The sequence below is a fragment of the Phalacrocorax aristotelis genome, chromosome 20 (assembly GCF_949628215.1).
Source record: "Phalacrocorax aristotelis chromosome 20, bGulAri2.1, whole genome shotgun sequence".
NCBI lineage: Eukaryota > Metazoa > Chordata > Aves > Suliformes > Phalacrocoracidae > Phalacrocorax > Phalacrocorax aristotelis.
This window is the reverse complement of record NC_134295.1, coordinates 7,499,135-7,518,546: the sequence shown is the minus strand read 5'-3', so window position 1 is coordinate 7,518,546 and position 19,412 is coordinate 7,499,135. Positions and strand designations below refer to the sequence as shown.

General features: G+C 57.0%; 3 protein-coding genes across 11 annotated transcripts in view; 1 reads left to right on the top strand and 2 right to left on the bottom strand.

The window, feature by feature from the left end:
- The first annotated feature begins 552 nt into the window (after positions 1 to 552).
- Positions 553 to 3,776, top strand: EVA1B (eva-1 homolog B). 2 transcript variants are annotated; one of them, XM_075114899.1, is made up of 4 exons: positions 598 to 664; positions 1,392 to 1,402; positions 2,662 to 2,794; positions 2,899 to 3,776. In XM_075114899.1, the coding sequence occupies exons 1-4, from the start codon at positions 613 to 615 to the stop codon at positions 3,309 to 3,311; spliced, it is 609 nt and encodes a 202-aa protein (XP_074971000.1). In that variant the 5' UTR covers positions 598 to 612; the 3' UTR covers positions 3,312 to 3,776. The 2 variants fall into 2 exon arrangements, with proteins under 2 accessions (XP_074970999.1, XP_074971000.1); XM_075114898.1 differs by lacking the exon at positions 1,392 to 1,402 and having other exon boundaries at positions 553 to 717; positions 2,678 to 2,794.
- A 989-nt stretch (positions 3,777 to 4,765) lies between these two features.
- On the bottom strand, positions 4,766 to 8,923 carry SH3D21 (SH3 domain containing 21). The gene is made up of 11 exons (XM_075114900.1): positions 8,419 to 8,923; positions 8,227 to 8,281; positions 8,004 to 8,104; positions 7,835 to 7,933; positions 7,623 to 7,659; positions 6,112 to 6,162; positions 5,779 to 5,890; positions 5,558 to 5,619; positions 5,159 to 5,480; positions 4,987 to 5,050; positions 4,766 to 4,908 (listed from the first exon to the last, which is right to left on the bottom strand). Exons 1-11 carry the CDS (start codon positions 8,449 to 8,451, stop codon positions 4,873 to 4,875), a joined length of 972 nt encoding a protein of 323 aa, XP_074971001.1. The 5' UTR covers positions 8,452 to 8,923; the 3' UTR covers positions 4,766 to 4,872.
- A 2,360-nt stretch (positions 8,924 to 11,283) lies between these two features.
- Positions 11,284 to 19,412, bottom strand: part of THRAP3 (thyroid hormone receptor associated protein 3) — a 33,597-nt gene continuing 25,468 nt past the window's right edge. For 7 of the 8 annotated variants that reach the window (XM_075114892.1, XM_075114893.1, XM_075114895.1 and 4 more), the window contains 7 exons: positions 19,027 to 19,199; positions 18,475 to 18,586; positions 18,161 to 18,245; positions 15,612 to 15,796; positions 14,809 to 15,001; positions 13,999 to 14,148; positions 11,284 to 12,837 (listed from right to left, as the gene is read on the bottom strand). In XM_075114892.1, coding sequence (XP_074970993.1) covers positions 12,616 to 12,837; positions 13,999 to 14,148; positions 14,809 to 15,001; positions 15,612 to 15,796; positions 18,161 to 18,245; positions 18,475 to 18,586; positions 19,027 to 19,199 — 1,120 coding nt within the window. In that variant the 3' untranslated portion in view covers positions 11,284 to 12,615. The remainder of the gene's footprint in view (positions 12,838 to 13,998; positions 14,149 to 14,808; positions 15,002 to 15,611; positions 15,797 to 18,160; positions 18,246 to 18,474; positions 18,587 to 19,026; positions 19,200 to 19,412) is intronic. The other variant, XM_075114896.1, reaches the window with a different exon arrangement.

Here is a 19,412-nt window from a genome sequence, read left to right as displayed (position 1 = left end):
CGGGAGGTCCAGTCCTGGTGTGTCCAGGGCTGACCCAGGAGGGGCAGAGCCCCCTGCCCGTGCCCTCGGCTCTGCCTGGCACAGCAGCTGCTCTGGAGCATCACGTTGAGCTGCAGGGTGGGCCGCAGCGGGGCTGGACCCCTGGCCTGGGCTGCTCGATCCTGGCATGGCCCCACTGGGGGCAGCCAGGACCAGGGCAGGACCCAGCCCGGCCCCCCACCTGCCTGGGGCTGGGGGCTGCCCCAGCAGCTCCTGCACACCCATCCCCGTGGGGCTGCGGTGCAACATGCGGGACTTCGCCGAGCCGAGGCACAACCCCGCGAGCCCAGGGTGCTCGGCCAGTGTCTGGCACCACTAGCCCAGAGAGGGCCGGGCCCCATCCTGCCGGACAGGCGCTGGGTATGGAGGGGATGGGGCCTGGAGCCGCCCGCCTGCAGCCCCGCTCCCCGCTCCGGGGCGTCTCCGCAGCAGGGCCGAGCGCAGCGTCCCGGGGGAGCAGGACGAACCCCGGCCCCGCGCCCCGCTCGGCGTTGGGACGGGGCTGCCATTGGCTCTGGCGGGGAGCGCTGACCGCCAGCCGCCTCCAAACTATTTCCTGTTGCTGCGGCGTTAATGCTAAACAGACCTTTCTCTCTCTTCCCTCTCTCCAGCCAAAGTGCAGCGGGCTCCTGCCGCCGCCCGCCTTCTCGCCCCGCTCCGGGGCCGCCCGCAACCCCGGTGAGTACCAGCCCCGCCAGCCGCCGGGCACCAGCACGGGGCTCAGGGCTGCTGGGGACCACGGGGCAGACGGGACATCCCGAGGGACACCCAGCACCCTGCGTCCACCCAGCCCGAATGGCCACGGTGGGCTGCCGTGACTCTACCCCATCCCCTGCTCAAGGCGTTTTGGTGTTGTGCCCAGGGACGCGGGGCTTGGGGACGCAGGCACCGGTGCCTGGGGATGCAGAGCTCAGGGCTCGGGGATGCAGCAGTTGATACAGGGCTCAGTTCTTGGGGTCTTTGGGACTGGGTGCTTGGGGACTCGGCGCTTGGGGACTTCGCGACTGGGTGCTTGGGGACTGGGTGCTTGGGGACGCAGGGCTCGGCGCTTGGGAACACAGGGCTGAGTCCTCTGCGGCCGTGCCCACAGGCGCACCCATATCCCAGGGGTCCAGGACCCCCAGGGTCAAGGGCAGCCCCAGCTCCGGCAGTGGGGACTCAGCACCCTCCAGCCCAGCACACGGCACCCACCAGGGCCCAGCTCCCTCTGGCTGTCCCAAGGCTCGCTCACACTGTGCCTTCTACAGCCCTGGACCCCCACCCTGCCACGGCCCAGAGCTGTGGGCGCCCAGCTTGGGGTGCTGAGCAACCCCGTGGCCCTGGAGCGAGCCCTGCGGTGTCCTCGCCAGCAGCCCTGCCACCGGCGGGGGTCCCTGGAGCCCCATGGCGGGGCTCTCCCCCTCCAGCCCCACAGCAGGGCTGTGCAGCTCCCAGCCAGCCCCCTTGCAAGGGCTGGCAGTGGGGTTGCTCCATGGGGAGGGCACCAGGACCCCCTCTGGGGACACCACTGGCTATGTTTTGGGGTGTCCCACCGTGAGGGGCTGCCCAGCCCTGGGATGTGCGGTGGCCCTGCAGCACTGGACTGTCTGGGACGGTTCTGCTGATGTGTCACATTTTCCGCATTTCTTTCCTCATTCTTCCCTCCCTGGAGCTGTTTCTGGGAAATGAGCTCGTCCCCTGCCAGGGCCAGGCGCTGCATCACCTCGCGCCCAGCCCCACACCAAGTCCCCCACCTTGGGGGCCTCGGCACCCTGCAGCTGAGGGGGGGCCCAGCCCCACACCAGCATCGTAGGGGCCGCGGGGACGGGCTGCCAGGGCTGGTGCTGAGCTCCTTGGTCGCAGCCAGGGCTCAGGCACCCCATTCCCAAGCGGTGTAATGGAGGAGGCAGCTCGGGGCCCCCACGTCCCCTCCCAGGTCCCAGGGCAGGTTCCCGTGGGTGCCGTTGTGGCCCCGCTGGGAGGGCGTGAGCAGCTTTTCCCCTTGCAGAGGGGCCAGCGCCTGCCCCCCTCGACTGTCCTGCTCCAGGGCTGCGGTGGGAGCTGGCAGGGCACAGGCTCAGCCCCAGCTCAGCAGAGGTCCCTGCCGCCTGCTGACGCGGCGGCCTTTGCGCCATGGCCTGGTCCGTGCCCCCATGCCACGGGGCCCAGGAGCAAACAGCCAAGGCTGGAGCTGGGCTGGGAGCAGCACGGGGGGGGAACGCGGCCCCAGAGGGGCTCTGTGGGGAGTACGTGTATGCGCACACATCTGCACGGCAGCACCAGCTCCTGTGCGCCCCGAGGCGCTGCTGGCGTGGGCAGGCTTGCAGGGGTGTGCTGGGACCCCGGCCCCGCTCAGCACCGAGCCCGGCCCCCGTGTCCTGGGGCGCGGGATGGAAAGCCTGGCCCAGTGCCACAGATCCGCTTGACGTGGTGTCCTGGAGGAGCCATATCCGTCCTGGTCCCGCAGGAAGGACAGCGGGACGGCTCTGTTTCAGCACCTGGCAGGACTTGGCCCTTGCCCACGCAGCCCAGACTGGGTACAAGTCCCTGCTCCAGCTCAGGGCACGGCCGCATGTGGGACTGGCCCCAGAGGGGACAGTGGGCTCCAGGGGGTGCTGCAGACCCCAGTGGCACCCTGCTCAGCCCCCATGTCCCACAGATGCCCAGCACGTGCCATCCCCAGCAACACTGAGCGTGACCGGGTGCAGGATGGAGAGCCGCAGGCAGGACATGGAGCTGCTGAGCAACAGCATGGCTGCATACGCACACATCCGAGGTGAGCCCAGAACCACTGGGGACACGTCCCGGGGGACCCTGGGGCCACCGCAGGCCCCGTGGCAGGCACGGGCCAGTCCCTCATCCCCGCTGCTCTCCCCACAGCCAACCCTGAGAGCTTCGGGCTCTATTTTGTGCTGGGCGTCTGCTTTGGGCTGGTGCTGACCCTGTGCCTGCTGGTGCTGCGCCTCTCCTGCCAGTCCCCCATGCGTCCCCTGCCCCGCCCGAGGGACCTCAGCGAGGACGAGGAGGAGGATGATGAGGACGAGGACGAGGAGGAGGACACTGTTGACCGAGCAGTATCTGAGTCGCTGCTGCCAGTGACCGAGATCCCGCTGGAGAGCCACAGCCCTGGGGATGGAGCGCTGGCTGTCAACGTCTTTGCCTCAGCGGAGGAGCTGGAGCGGGCGCAGCGGCTGGAGGAGCGCGAGCGCATCATCCGCGAGATCTGGCGCAACGGGCAGCCTGACATCCTGGGCACCGGCACTGGCACGCTGGGCCGTGTCCACTACTACTGAGCCCCGGCACAGGGGCGGCTGCCCCGGCACCGTGCCTGGCTCCCCCCAGTAGCTCAGCTGACAACGTGCCACCCCTGGGAGCTGCCCAGGACCCAGTCTGAGGCCAGAAGAGAGGAGGATGGGCGAGCTGCTCATTGCCCCTGGGTTGGAGGAGCTGCCCCGGAGCATCTCTGCACCGCTGCCAGCCAGACCCCGGTGCCATGTGCACCCCTCTGGAGCCAGACTCACCCCCACTGCTGTGGGACATGATGCACTTTGAGCCATCGGTACGACTGCTGCCACCAGCCAAGTAGCCCCGGGACCCTGCGGGGACAAGGACAGGGCAGACATTGCCGGCTTTGGCTGCGGTGCTGGCACCATCGGCTTGGTGCCGGAGGGAGGCCCATCCCCGTGGGTCACGGTCAGGCTGTACAGCCATGTAAGCTGTGGGGTCCTGCCCCAGAAACATGGTGCTGTTATACACTACCTGGAGCCCAGCGTGGGGGGAGCCTGCATGCCGGGGTGGCCGAGGCGGCGGCAGCTGGCACAAGCGGTGCTGGGGGGGCTCCGGCTCCCCTGACCAGTTCCCTTCCCACCGGCCCCACTAAAATTAGCCAGGGCCCTTTCCGGCACCGCCCGGCCCTGACCCAGCGCCCTCCCTGCGGGGCCGGGGCGGATGTTTCCCTGCTGGGCTCTCGGGGTGGCGGGCGCTCTCCAGGGACTCTTGCTGCTCCCCGCAGGGCTGGGCCACGTCCTGCCCACGCTCCCAGCCCCGCAGGGTGCGGGGGGCCCCGCTGCCCCCTCCCCAACCCCCTCCCCAGCAGCTTTATAAAAATAGCTCCTTCCCAGGCTGGTCCCCAGCGCCAGCAGGATCCAGATGTTTTCCAGATGTTCTCCCGGCTCCATGCCAATGGCTGGAGGCCAGGATGCGCCAGGGCTGGGGCTGGGCTGGGAAATCATGCGGGGGCTGGAGGAGGAGGAGGAGGCGGCTCAGCAGGCCCTGCCTCTGCCCCCCAGCACAGGACGAGGTGCAGGAGGCAGCAGGGGACACTCAGCCCCACTCCGGGGACCTGCTGGTGGATCCTGCAGCCCTGCCCGTGACCGCCAGCACATTCGCTCCCAGCACCTAGGGCTGAGCATCACAGGCTCCTTCCCTGGGCTCTGCAGCGAGCCAGCCCTGGTGGGACCCCCTCCCCATGCCGTGGTGGAGCGCCCCGTGCCATGGTAGAACCCCCGTACCTAGCAGCACCAGCCCAGCCCAGCACCACAGAGCCCCAGGGTCTGCCCTCTGCAGCACCCACACAGCCCAGCAGCGGTCTGTACCCAAATCAGTTTATTTTAAACAGTATTTTTAACCCCAGGGGCTGTTGCACTGTTCAAGGGCCACGCCACAGCGAGCCGTGCGTGGGTGTGGGGCAGGCATTCGTGCCCCATCAGTGCAGATGCGGGCTGGGGGCAGCGGGACTGGGGGGGGGACGACATGGCACAGAACCAGCACAGCGCCTGCAGCACCGCATGCCATTCACCTGCCCCGCGCCCCCAGGGCTGCAGAGGGTTGGGTGCCGCAGCCACAGCTGTGCTATCAGGGCAGCACCTTCCTCACCCACTCGATCTCTGCCTGTGGGGAGAGGTTGTGAGCTTTGGGGGGGGTGGCAGGGACCCCAGCATAGGGGCAGCCCCTCACCCCAGGACTCACCTGCAGCACCTGGCGCTTGGCCCGCTCCTGGCATATCTCCAGCCGCATGTCCTCCAGGTCCCGCCTGCAACGCACCAGGGACAGCTCAGCTGGGGCTGGACCTGACAGCGAGCGGCCGCTCACCGCTGGGGACCCCCACCACCTGCGCCCTGACACCCCCATCCCCGCTCACAGGTGCTGGGCTCGCATCAGGTCCACGAGGATGTGCAGGGACCGGACCTCGGCCTTCAGGTCCTCCAGGGCCAGCCTGTCCTCTGGCCGCACCACGGCCGGCACCTCCGTGCTCCGTGGCGGGGCAGGCACCTGCCCCGCGCCAGGGAGAGGGGCACAGAGCCCGGTGCGGGGCGGCCCCTGGGGCTGCTGCCCCCCGCAGGGACCACCCACAATCCCCGGGCTGAGGCTGGGCGGCCGCTGGCCCGGCACCCGGGGACGCGCAGCAGTGGGGTGGCTCAGCTTGGCCGTGGTGACCGGCACCGCGTTGAAGCCGTCAGCATCTGCCAAAAGGAGGGTGTCGGCACTGGGCATGGCCCCGTGGTGGCTGCAGCGCCTGGTGCTGGTGCCCAGCACCTACCTGGGTCGCCGGCTCTGCCCCACTCCGCATCGGCCGAGGCGCAGGGCTGGGCGTTGCCGGGCCTGGGGATGGCAGAGGTGGTAAAGTGGCACAGCCGGGCTGTGCTTGGCCCTCCCAGGGGAGCCGCCAGCCCCGCGCTGGGGACCAAGCATGGACATCAGCACAACCCCAGCACTGGCAGCATCGTGGCAGCCCCAGATACCCTGGCACGTGTGTCTTACTTGCTCGCCAGCACGGCGGCCGGTTTGGCCTTGGCAGGGACGGGGGGAGCAGGAGCCATCCTCTTGCTGGTGGGGAGCTTGGCTGGCTCCATCCTCGCCGGTGCCGGGAGTGCTGGGGAGAGGAGGCAGGACGGGGGATGGGGCTGGGATCGGCACAGCGAGCATCGCGCAGCATGGCCGGGTGAGAGCGGGGAAGGAAGTGCTTCCCGCCACGGAGCCCCAGCCGCGGCCATGTCCCAGCACCAGGGACCTGCCCCAGGCACCGAGTCCTGTCCCGGCACGTCCCTACCCCAGTCTCTCCCTCCTCCCCCCCAGCCCAGCCCAGGGACTCACCTGGGTGCTCCCACTCTTCGCCTACCTCGTCCTTCGCTGTCTTACAGGCTGCTGGGGAGCAAAGGGGCATGTCAGGGCCTGGGGGACAGGCCCTCGTTACAGCCTCTCTCCCAGGGACCATTTGGCTGGGGGGGACAGCCCCCCCCCGCCCTGCTAGGACACTGTCACCAGGGACCACCCCATTCCTGACCCTCACCTCCATCCCCTCACCCTACTCCTGCCAGGAGCCCTGGGCTCCGGGTTGCATGTGGGGACAGGGACAGGGATGGGGGGTGCTGGGAAGAGGCACCCATAGGCAGGACTGGTGGGAGACATCGCCCCACGGCACTCCTGGGCCTGTGGTTCCCGCCAGTGACATCTCCCACGTCTGCCATGGCTGGCAGCAATGCTCGGCAGGACCCGACCAGCCCCATGGCAGCTCTGCCCCACTGCCCCGAGCACCACGTGCCCAGGGCCCTGTCCGCTGGTTCAGGGGGCATCCACCTGACCCACCAGCCTTGCACCCAGCCCTGCACCCAGCCCTGCACCCAGCCCTGCACCCAGCCTCATACCCGGCGCGGCACCCAGCCCCGCTGCGGTCGGCGCTTCCTCTGTGCGTGGCAGAGCAGGTGACTGCAAACCTCCCCCAAAGCACCGTCACCGTGGCAGAGGCAGGATGCCGTCCCACCGCTGCCTACAGCGCAGCAGCATCCCTCTGCCACCGAGGCCGGGGGTCCCGCTGGGGCGGGCCCCTTTGGCAGAGCAGAACATGGGGTACAAGGCCACAGGCATGTGCCCGTAGACCACCCTGTCCTCACGGTGGGGCACCCTGTCCCTGTGGCAGGCCACTCTGTGTCCATAGCGGGCTGGCAGCCCTGATGCTGCCTGGTCTCTGCTGCCACCAGCACGGCCCTTGCCACAACGGCCTCACAGGCATCTGTGGGTTTTATCCAGCCAAAGAGACGGCCACACAACAAGGGCCACAGGGACGAGGACAGGGACAAGGGGGCCCAGCCCTGAGGGTGCAGGGAGCTGCTTTCCAGGCCCCAGGGCTCCATCGCGGGGTCGGTGGTGCCCAGACCTGCCTGGTGTCTCACCAGCCCTTGCCCCTCGGCAGCTCCCCCAGTTCCTGGAGCACCAGCACAGCCCAGGTGCAGTGTGGCACTGCGCAGGTGCTGCTGCTGAGGCAGTCCCCAGTTGCAGGACCCCCAGAGCCACAGCTGCTCCATCCTGCTGGTGCGGGGCTGCCCACGAGGCCAGGCCGCACAGTGCCGTGCCAGACGCCCCCGGCCCCACACGGTGCATGAAATGCCAGAGGAAACTGGCCCCATGCTGGGAAAGATGTCAAAGCAGAGAGCACCTCGGTGCTGGTCCACGCTGCGTCCCTGTGCCCCATCGCGCTCCTCCTGCCCCCCAGCACGGCTGGTCCCTAACTGCCCCAACCCACCTCGCACCCAGCTGCGGGGCCACCCGGCCATTGCGGTGCGACACGGAGTCCCCCAGGGCCGGATGGCCGCCACAGCCAGACTCACCAGACTCTGCATCCCGGGATGGCATCACCAGCCTCAGCTGCGGGACAGTGGGGTTGGGTGAGGACGCTGGGACCCCCGGCAGGGACCGCTGGCATGTCACAGCCCCGTGGATGCCAGACTTTGGCCTCACAGAGCCCGCCGGTGTGCAGGGTCCGGACGCATAAGCCCCGGGGCAGCACGGGCAGGGCAGCTCCAATGCAACCCTCACTCACCGTGGACACTGGCGCCGGCAGGAGCTCCACAAAGTTGCTGGGGAAGAGCCCTCTCCAGTGCCGGCACTGCCCGTCCCACCAGCCCTCAACCTCTGTCCGCTGCGGGCAAGGCAGGCGTCAGTGCCAGGGACCAGCCTCGGGGTCACTCCTGTCCCCCACGCCCCCTCACCTTGCTGAGGACCTGGACCACATCTCCCCGCCGCAGCGGCAGCTCGTCTGGCAGCTCCGGGGTGTAGTCGAACAGGGCCCGGCAGAACTGCGGCTCCTTGTCTGCGCAGGAAGGGCAGGACAGGGCTCGTGGGGTCTGGCTCCTCCCTGAGTCCCCCCAGCACCCCAGGCAAGCCCCCCCAGGGCACAGCCCCAGCCCACAGCATGGGGACAGGGTAACTCACCCAGCTCTGGCAGTGGGCTGGGTGCTGGGTGCTGCGCCGCCGGCCGCAGCTCTGCCTGTGGAAGAGGAGACCTGCTGGGGCACGAGGGTCCCAGCTTTAAGCCAGGGACCAGCCCAGGCAGCACCCACTGGCTTGCAGAGCCCCATGACCCCCGAGTCCCAAACTGCCCCCAGCACAGAGCCGCTCATCCACCTTCTCCTCCGGCACTGGGAGGGGCTTGGGCATCTGCTTCAGTGCGGTGTCTCAGCCTCACCGTCAGGGTCGGCACCTGCGACAGAGGGGAGAAGGTTCCCTGCCACAGTCGCTGCACGGTGGCCCCGCTCATGGCACAACCAGCACAGGGAGCTCTGCACCAGGCCAGCTCCCACACAAGCTGCTCTGCACCCGCACCCAGCCCTAGCACCCCGCCGCCCAGCTCGCCCCCTGCCACCACTGCACGGGAGGAGCCCGATGCAGGCGGCGGGCCTGGGGCCCCACGGCAGCAGGGTGGCTCGGTGACAAGGGCCTGGGCTGCGGGAGGCTGGGGCTGGGGCTGCTGCACAGCAGCCAGGGCAGAGGAAGTCATGAAACCACTGCGTGGAAAGAAAGGGCTGGGGGAGAGGAAGGCACCAGGAGCTGAGGGCAAACCCACAAGGCTGCCCTATTCCACTGGCAGCTCCCAGCTGTGCCGGAGGCTGCCAGCAGGCTTTGGTGCAGCTGGATTCCTGCAAGCAGCTGCGCAGGAGCCGCCTGGGCCGGGCTGATCAGGACCAGGGCAGGGTGAGCTCGGGCATGGCTGGGCCAGCCCTCCCCAGTCCCCCTGGCAGAGCTGCCAGCTCAGGGGCACCCGTGCAGCAAGGCAGCAGCAGTAATGTGTGGAAGCCAGGCAGTTGGGGCTGCTGTCGCCTGGTGCTGGCATCTGAGGGGGCCCGAGGCTGCAGCCACAGCATAATGGGGAAAAAAGACACCTTTTCCCCTCGCGTGGGCTTGGTCTCCTCTGGGGTGATCCCACCTGAGGCATGGACACCGCTGTGGCCTCTCTCCTGCCCAAATATTGACTTACACCCTCCAGACACTCACGTCTTCACTACAGGTGATTCACCACCTCCCCCAGCATCACTGCCCGGAGCCAGAGGGAATTTGTCCCAACCCTCCTGCTGCCGCTGCCCGGTGAGCTCGGCAGCTGCCGGGCTGGGCACGGTGTGCTCGCGGCAGCCTGGCAAGGCTGGTGCACAGCTTGGGCTATAGCTGCTAAATGGTGGGTTTAGGAGAAGCAGCCAATTCCAGCTGCCCCTGCAGAGCGCAGAAGGGATTCATGGCTCTGCAACCGCTCCTGCCTCGCTCTGACAGCCAGGGAGGTACCTTGCTGAGGAGAGGGGAGGAGACCCCGAGCTCCTGCAGGGCCAGGAGCAGCCCCAGGCCCCCCTGCCCCAGCGACAGCACCCAGAAGCAGCCCATGGCATGACACAGCCGTGCCCAGCGCCAGGGCTGAGCTCTCGGCACCGCCTGCACGGCGCGTCCCTACCTGAGCTGCTCGTGCAGGCAGCAGCCGAAATCAGCTGACGCGGGCACAGCCACAGGGCCGGGGCAGGCTGCCGATCCAGGGAGCGGAGCACCAAGGCAGGAGTCGCACGCGGCCCTGGACGGCAGCTCAAAGGCGCCCAGGTCTCGCTGTGTCTGTCACCACCGGTGTGGAGGGGGAAGTGAAACCTAAACCACAGAGGGGCCAAAACCCACAAACGGCAGGCGCACAGGGCTGGTGGGGTCATGGCGCACAAGTCCCTCCGCAGAGCGCAGCAGTCAGAAGGGTCATCAGCGGCCCCAGGGCTCCCGGGCTGGTCCTGGCCAGCGCTTGGTCCAGGCCTGCAGCATGAATGTTCCCCGAGACCAAATCCATTTGACTCAATACTGAACCACGGAGCAGGGAGGGGGCCCAAGGATCAGCACCGGGCAGAGGAGGCTGTCGGGGTGGCGGAGGTGGCCGATGCAGAGCGGGAAGCCTGCTCTCCCCTGGCTTTGGCCACTCGGGCTGAGGAGCCAGGAACACTGGGCACCCTTTGTCTCAAGTTGGCTCAAGGGCTCAAATTCAAGCATGAAGGGAAACACGAACCGTTAACCCACATTACTGCCTCAACTGCTGTTAGCCAACACCATTAACCAACTCGAGCCAGGAACGCTTCTCTGCAGGGCTGGCAGACGCCTGAATTCACCACGCGGGCTGCACCCCCAGCACCCCCATGGAGGTCAGACAGCGGGAGCGATCTTCCTCTGGGGTGGCAGCAACGGAAAAGCAGCTGCTACCTCGCACCAGCAAAGACAAGGGCCAGCTTACCTGGCTGCGCTTGGCAAGCGCTGGGGTTTTAGTGCTGGCATAAAACTGGGCTGCCTGGAGCCGTGGCTTCAGCGAGGAGGCTGGTTTAAGAGCATGGATGGAGCTGTTCTTCCTGTTCACGGGTGACAGTCCCTACTGGCAGCAGGGCTGGGAAATGTGGCCGTGTCACCTCCCCCTTCCGCCCATGCAATTACTACTAACACAAAGGTGTTAAAAAGGTCTATTAAACGCTTAAAAACCAGCAGTTGCTTTTAGCAACGGACTTAGAGAGCACGTCAGGCTAACGGCAAAACAAACACCCACGTGCTGCCCCGTTCTTGCATCTGCAATAACAAACTCAAGAAAACTCCACCAGTGCCTGCCCCCGCCCAGCTCCTGGGGGGAACCGGTGGGACGCTGCCCCTGCACGCCCCTGTGCTGCGAGGGCAGTTTTCCTACTCGCTTCCAAGCACAGCCTTCCCCGCCTGAAGAGCCACGGAAAACGGGAACCTCTTGTGCGTTGCACCAGGAGAGTAACTGCTTGCAATTGCTGCTTTTTAACAGCGGGGGCAGCCCCACGGGCACCCGGCTGCGCTTCCTCTTTCCTGACTGCCATCCCGTCCAGCGTGTTTTAAAGCTTCCCTTTCCAGCAGCTCTTCCGCAGCTCGGCCCTGGGGCTGGCCACGGGCATTTGGTTCTTCCGGCCTCACCAGTGAGCCCAGAAAGCGACAGGAGCCCCCCACCTCCAAACACAAAACAAAACAGAGTTATACCCACTACTTATTTTATTGTATTTTATTTGCATAAACAAACTTCAGGGCTTTGCTAAACAGGAACTGTTCAAGTCAAAACAAACCAAACTCTAGTTGGTGTGTGTGGGGAAACAGCACAGCAATCCTGGGGAAGGGGAGGCAGAGATGGAGGAGAGGGAGAGCGGTGGCGTCGCAGCACGTGCACACTCAGCGTCGCTGCACGGACATGCCTCTCCTGCTACGAGGGCTCACTGACTCAGCCAGGGAACTATCTGCAAACTTCTTCAGAATATTTTTAAGTAGAAGATAAAAAGAAAGACATCATAACGGCCGTCCTTAACCAGCACAGGAGGGATTTGCCTTTTGTTTTTATAAAAAGATTAATAAAAAATATTGAAAAATTCTCATCTCCTTTTATATTTTTAACCTAGAATTCTGAAGTTTCTTAGAAAACTATGTTACCTTGGAAAGAGCACTCAAGTTCACAACCAGCTGCAAAGAGGATACACAAAATGCCTACAAGCAGTTTGGGACTCCAGCACACACCAGGCCTAACAGTGTACACAAACAGTGGTGAAAAGTAGGGTGTAGTTTGGTTGGTTGTTTTTTTTTTTTAAACCATGCTAATTCTGTTAACTTTCGACATAAAAGGAAAACAATCATTTTTAAAAGGCCCTAAACTCAACTGTTACATAAAAAAAAGTTTAAAAAAAATCATAGCAGTTTGGTCCCAACAAGTTAACATTTAGATGTTTATTCACATGCTTCATTGTTTTCTTATTTATAAGAACCAAAAATAGTTTCCAAAATTAATCCTTTAATTGATGTTACTACATACGTAAAGGCCTAAAATAAGCAGAGTATGAATTTTAAAAAATTGAATACACAATAGGGGAGAAAAATTTGAACTGGCGAGTTAATCCCGACCTTTACTATTTCAAATTATAAAAGAAACAAAAATGTCAAGACTACTGGGTTAAGATGGGCACAAACTGAAATCCACATTGTCTTCAAAGCCTGTTACCAAAAAAATAACTGACCATTCAATAAGGTCACAGACGAGAGATAATCTAGGATCTCACCCAGCACTTGACCTTATCCAGTCCAGAAGGTAAGTCTTTGGGAAGATATACTCCACGAGTGGATCCGAGCATAAATGACTTAATCAGTTCTAGTCCAGACTTAGGGAGGCCGAACTCTGGAAACGCAGTTAACTTCGGGATTGTTTCAGAGCTCCACTCCGAGCTCTGCTCAGCACTTCAGGATCGCCCTGACAACCTCCAGCACCGGCGTGTGCTGAACCCCTTCCCTCCCGCCAGGGCTCTCGGAAAGGCGCAGGCACCGCCGCTATTCAGCCGTCGTCTGTAAGGTGTCCTTCTCCTCTCTGTTTTCTGTTCCGCTTTCGTCATCTTCGATTTCTCCTTCTTCTCCGCTGAATTTGTCATGAGCCCACTTGGGGCTGGTGCTTGACTTCCGGAACATGAAGCGACCTCTTCCTCGGGGGAAAGCACCCCGGCCGCGGCCTCTGTTCACCCACTTGTCCGCACCTTCGCCCTCCCGGTCATCGTGCTGCACGGGAGGAAGCCAATGACACCAGTTGAAACAGACCGACTACTCAATACGAGAGCAGGAAAACCCTGGCTTGTGATACGCAACCCCGCAGCACGAACCAGATGGCCATGTTTGCGCCACAGCGAACGCTGCCATCCGAAGTGAAATACTGGCTTGTTTTGGGGAAGAAAAAAAAAAAAAGGAGATGACGGCAAAACCACACAATTGAAACAGAGGCTCTTTGTGCACGGCAACCTGTCCTTGCTGACGGGAATATTTAGGGGTGGGCAGGGGATGGGTGTCTAGGCCTGGAGTACCATTGCTGGCTCTGCAACAGCATGATTTAGATATTCCTCACGTTTCCCCTTTATTTTCTTGCCAATCAAAGCACTTCGGCAGCTTCAGCCCTTGTAGCTGGGTACTCGGGGGGTTTAACACGCGCCGCTTTCAGGAATGCTTTGCGTGAGCTAAGGCAGATGTAGTTGGTACGAGCCGACATGGACCACGTCACTCGGCTCAAATCGATCCATTTCTGTACTTAAAGTGCAGGGTAGAGACTGGACACCCCAAAAAACTAATTCTGCATTCAACAACATCAGAAAAGAATGCAGTAATAAAGTCAAGGCTTTCTTGTTTGAGGTAAGAGACTGAAATACTGCATTATTTAATGAGAAGATTAGATATCTCAAGTACCCCAAAATCTGGAAGACAGAAAGTGAGTTAGTGTCTGTTTAAAACTGCCCCTTTCTCAAAGAACACAGTCAGACAGGATTCTCCTAGATTAATGCCCGGTAGTATGGCAAACTCCTCTCACCAGAAACAAACAGGAACAGTACTAACCCACCCAGGAAGCTGGACGCTTTATGGGGATCGAAGAACCAAGAACTGTAGGCCAACCTGCACCACAGACTAACACATTTAAGCTGCGCTTTCCACTATACTGTGAAACAGGTCATCTTTAACTGGCCTTTAGGATTTCACTTAATGACAAACCACCCTATAATCAACAGAAACAAGTTCTCTTTAGCCGTGAGCCAGAAGCTTCTTGTGAAGTGTCACATGAAGGCTTAACCTGGTCGATTAGATAGTTTAATGACAGCTGGCACTTTCACCTCTAAAGCATTTAAGACCAGATATACCTGGAGCGTATATACACTTTTCAGTACTTCAGACACATACCAAGTAGTACTTCTTGCTCTTAGGTGTGTACTCTGGATCCCACTCCTCATCTCTGTTTCGCTTCTGGAAGTCGTTGTTGCCACCGCTGTTGCTGTTATTGTTGCCTGAAAAGTTGCCTCTGCCCCATCCTCTCCCTCTTGCTCTGAACTGCTGCAACAGCAACACAAGGAAGAAAAATAAAATGGTTGCGGTGGCAGTGCCCTCCCACCCCCAGCCAGCTTCCAGGGCTACCAAGAGACACAACATTGCTTCTCTAAACACCCAAGAACACCTTTAACCTATCGTGAAAATAAGAGTACATTTCAGGGTTTCTAGCTCATCTGATCACGCAGCACATCAGTTTCTATAAAGCTGTTTCAGATCATGCAGAGGCATTTCCAGAGCACCCAGGAGAAAAGCATCTGACAAACACAACATGCACGTAAGACGTCTATGTAGCTACGGCATAAAGTTACAGACAATAAGTGTGGTTATGACCAGATGAGTCACTCTGGTGGCCTAACCCATACTGACTGATGCACATCGCTCTGCCCATCGGGGCTGCTCAGCAATTACTAATGCACAAAAGCTTCCAGGCTTGATTTTGCTCCATACACATCTTGAGTTCAAGTGCCCAGACTATATTCTCAGCACCCTGGCTTGTGCTCCAGACCTGGAACAATCATATTCTGGCTCATCATCCACAACCAGATAATGTCTTTGGGGTTTCTCCGTTACGTATGCTTTAACTGTGAAAAAGCAATACAGAACGGCCACTCTTTGACCGCTCTGGGAATCGATGCTTGGGCCAGGCGGGTGGAGAACACTTACAAAGGTCCCTCTAGCTCTTCCTCTCTCATTTGGACCAGTGAATTCTTTAGTCCCAAGTCGGGACTTGTCAAAGCCTGTGGAGCTTTCCTCCCTCTCCTCAGTCTCCTCCGGATATTCCTCCGCTTTGACTGAATGAGAGGACCGCGAAGATGACGAACTGGATCTGGATCTCTCACGTACCCTTCGGTGTTTCCTGTTTCAGTGATAGGAAACAGAGGTGAGTGGGACACCAACAGGGTTAGTAACTCAGCTGTGACTTGTTTGCTACAGAACCATTTCTTTATCGCTCCCCTGTCAACACAATGCTCTCCTCCTGCTACTACGGAAAGGAAAAGCTATAGAGTAAGAGCTCAGGATCAGCTACAACACACAGATCTAACACGGACCCCTAGTCGTCTTCAGAAAAAACTTGTTGCTTCTTTCTAGAGTGTTTACACCACCTATTATGATAAGCATGCATCTACAGAGTTTTAGTCAAACAGAAAATTAGTCTAATAGAAAATTATTAAATTAACATTAAAGCAAAGTAATTTAAACATGGCTGTTCTCTGTAACACAACAGGAACAAGAAGGAAAAGTGACTCACCCATTCTGACACATGGAGCCTTCTCATTTACCTTTAACAATTATTTAGTGTTTCTGATAGGTATAATGATATCAAGAAGACACGCAGAGGAATAATTCAAGCCACTGGAGGAGTTTATGTCAAAAGGTGTACAACTGTATGTACATGATGTCGTCTCCAACCTTAACAGCAGAAATATGAAAGGCAGAAGGAAATGGCTATTAGGTTTCCTACATACTTTTTCTTTGAGCCTTTGTGACTTTTCTCCGTTTTCTCAGTTGATCTTTCCCTTGAGTGACTTGAATCTCTTGAGTCCACCGATTCTCTGGACTTATCGCGTTTAAGATCTCTTTCCTTATGTTTTTTACGGCGTTCAATATCAAGGCGCAGGTCAACAGGGTCGTCCTTATATTTCCCTTCGGCCTACAAATGCAGGGAAGAGGGGAGAGTTTAATGCAAAGGCTTACAGCACACTAGTTCAGCACCATTACTTTGCTATTGACTGCACAGACTTCTGGAGAACAGGAGTTTATCTGAATACTAATCAATAATCCATTTTAAGATGTAAAATAATAAACTATTAAAATAAATTTGTCAGACTTCAATTTTCCTATTGCTTTTTAAGATCACTGCTTCTTAACTTTTATTCTGCATTAGAATCGCCTGGTAACAGGGGAGGGAGAAACACAGAAGCTGACACTCATTGTACACCACAGCCAGTGAGAGATGAGAACAGCTTGGAAATCCAATCCAACTGATTGTGTATCAGAACTACAGCATGTCAAAAATGTCTAACAGCCTGTGGACGTTTGTCACTGAACAGCAGCATGCTTGCTATCCTGCTGACAGACCTCATCTAGCAGGGTGGAAGGAATTTTAATCATCAGGTCTGGAAACAGTACTTAAGCAGAAGCAAAAGCCATTCACTGCTTGGAGATACCCGAGACAGTGATTACTGATCAAAGCGGTAAGAGATGGAGGCCCCTGAAATGCAGCAACCAAGTGCATCTGGGGGAACGCCAACATCCCGCTGGTACGTAGCCTTTAATACGTCTGTCAAGATTTACTCTGCGGCAGACGTCACCTGCAGCACTCCTTCCCCCTCGACTGGAAGGCACCACGTGCAAGATGCAAGAAGTCACCACAGGCAGAAGTACGTGTTTCTCCACATAACCCTAGCAAGCCCACTAATGCAAGCTCTCCCTGGTGCTTCACAAAGCAAAAACCAACCAGCTGTATGAAAAAACACTCAACAACTACCTTTTTTGTGTTTACATTGTTAATTAAAAAAAAAAAATCTGGTAATGCTTGCTTTGAGTTCTATTGAAATTGCTGCTTAAGTAACGGATTAAGATAGTTTCTTTGGAAAATGAGTTGCGTTACCTGTGTATACTTTAAGACCAGCAGTACCTGGATGAGATTCTGCGGGCTGCACATAGAGGTGCAGCAAATTGACAGTGGCTGTGGTTGTGACAAACATTTAACTGAGTAGCAGTACGTCTGCGGGAAGCCTGTACACGACGTCGCTAGCAACAACATACAGCCTCCACGGCTGCGCTCAGCGATTGCTACTGTATTTACACAACACTATCCTTGGGAACTGCATGACTTGATATGCAACATACATCATATTAATCGTCCTGAATTAAATACAAAAGGATTAGTAATTCTCTAGCTATTAAATTTTTTACTTACATGAGTTTCTAAACACTTTTTTGTTTAAATAAATATGTCAAATAACGCAGGAGTGAGAGCAGGCGTTTTGTTTTGGTATTTTGCTCTTCTACTTTCCCCAGGCAAAGAGCTTTAATTTCTACTCTGAGAATAAAACTGCTCCCAACACGATGGATGACAGATAAGTGACAAAATCAGCAGCAGCTCCCTTATGTGGTACAGCAAACACCTATTTGGGTTTGTGAGGGCACGTCTGTTTCACGGAAGGCTGGCGAGCTGTTTGGAAACCACGTTTATAATACACTCTGCCAAGCTGATGCTCAGAGTTCAGGCCCATCAAATCCATCTCACCATCGTCCATGTCAAGCCACAAGTGTGTTTGGAAAAAATCGAAAACAAATATGAAACAAGTAAGGTTTCAGCAGGACTGTTTAAAATCTCTTCAACGTTCAACGTAAATATGTATGAAGGTGAATAAACAAAGGTTAAAATCCCAAACATTTTACCTTAAGCCATTTTTATGATTGTTTACAGTGAGTGCAATGGCTTAACATTCATCTACTCAGAAAAGCTAACACACTAAATTCCAAATGGTCTGGATCTACTCAAACAAGTGCTGAATGTTAACGTAACAGCAATCAACAGAAATGGTACAGTAAGTTGTTAGAACAAAATTTATAATCTGCTTAATAGTGTATTCGGTTTAGATAAGTATTTAGTTTTACTTTCCTCTTTTTGACATGCATGTCTTTTTGAAAACATGGTTGGAAATATTGCATGTATACAATTGATTTAATAATACTTACAAGCAGAAAAATATCACAAAAAGTCTCTTCTCTCATCATGGGCACTTGTTCCAAAAATCCTCTCTTTTTTCTCAAGCTCACCTCAATTGACTTTGGGGTCATTTACCATAGTCTAACCACTTCACAAAGGTTGTTGATACATTTTTAATAAAAATTAACCCTTTGTAGTTCATTTTTAGAATTATGCCCATCCTTAAAAGAAAAACACAAACTTAAGTAGAGAGTAATTTAAACAAAAACATCACTGTTAAGTTCATGCCCAATGCACTCATTTTGTTGAATTAAACTAATCAGAGTAACAGTTCACCTTGAAGCCAGGATCTCGGGAACTTTTCGTTTCCTCTTGAGAGAATCCATGTTTTCTAAAAGTACTGGGAGATATATCTATCCTCCTAAAAGTGAAGAAAGTACACAGATATAATCTTGCTCGTAAGAACCTGAAGTCTTAAGATCAAGTGTCATTTAAACCAGACCAATATTTCCAAAGGTACTTGAAACTCCCCATATTTTTCCATTTTTTTTCTGAAGCCAGTTATATACTTGAATTATTCCAGAACGAGCTTAAGAGGAGGCAATCTGAAATACCCCTGAAATGTTAAGACAGTGTCTAGTGGCACCAACCTGTGGATTTCAGGGCTCTTTTTGTTTTTAGCTGCATCTTGTTCCATTCCTTTCTTTAGATATTTGGTAAAGCGTTCATTCAGTGTCATTCCTGAAGACCCAAAGTGATGCTCTGTTGGGGGTTTGAGTGAACAATGCCAAAATATTAACACCAATTTTGTACAAAGCACCTCAGTCCTACAGTTTGGTCAAATTCGGATGCAGGACATGTGAAGCACACTGGTGATGAGCTCTAACTAATGCTGCTGACAAATTTAAGTTTCAATCTTGACATTAACAATTTAGCCAAGCGAGTCACAAATTCACTAGAACACACAAATTCGAAGTCTCGGTCTCTCTCAGTATTGCTCAGGTAAACCCAAGAATGCCTCTTCTGCCTTTCCAGGAAAGTCATTTATGCACATAAAGACGACTCACGATCCGGCTGCTGTTCTCACTTATGGCATATCTGCTGGAAAACAACTCAAGCATCCACTAGAGCGCATGAAACCCTCTTATCTGGGCAAGGGAGGAGTGAACCCTCACCTGAGGACACACAAACTTCTGACCTACCTCTTACATGATGGACTATAGTCACTATATGTTGAGCGAACAGTTCAGAAGGACTTCGCTGAGACTGAGCAGACTGAATATGATGGAAAATCGAACGAAATTCTTGCTCTTTTTTGTTGCTGTGCACAAGGTCACGACACAGCTTGCGTTCCTGAGCCAATATGCCACTTGGACTAGAAAAAGAACAGACCACACGAAATAGAAGAACATGGTAAAGGGAAGCAGTTTAAGATGATTGATGTTGCAGAAGTTGGAAGCTGACTGCATTTTTGTGTGTAGTATTATGAAGGCACCTAAGAACATTCAATAGCACGAGCAGGATGCTTATTTAAACATCTCTAAAATACCCGATCTAGGTTACTGTAATAACTCAGATCACTTGTTAT

Excerpts from the sequence above, each read along its gene's own strand:
- EVA1B (XM_075114899.1), top strand. The coding sequence starts at position 613 with ATGCTAAACAGACCTTTCTCTCTCTTCCCTCTCTCCAGCCAAAGTGCA. Across the intron at positions 2,795-2,898 it reads TGCATACGCACACATCCGAG|CCAACCCTGAGAGCTTCGGG; the intron begins GTGAGCCCAGAA and ends CTCTCCCCACAG.
- SH3D21 (XM_075114900.1), bottom strand. The coding sequence starts at position 8,451 with ATGCCCAAGCCCCTCCCAGTGCCGGAGGAGAAG. Across the intron at positions 6,163-7,622 it reads ATCCCGGGATGCAGAGTCTG|CAGCCTGTAAGACAGCGAAG; the intron begins GTGAGTCTGGCT and ends TTTGCTCCCCAG. Across the intron at positions 4,909-4,986 it reads CCAAGCGCCAGGTGCTGCAG|GCAGAGATCGAGTGGGTGAG; the intron begins GTGAGTCCTGGG and ends CTCTCCCCACAG.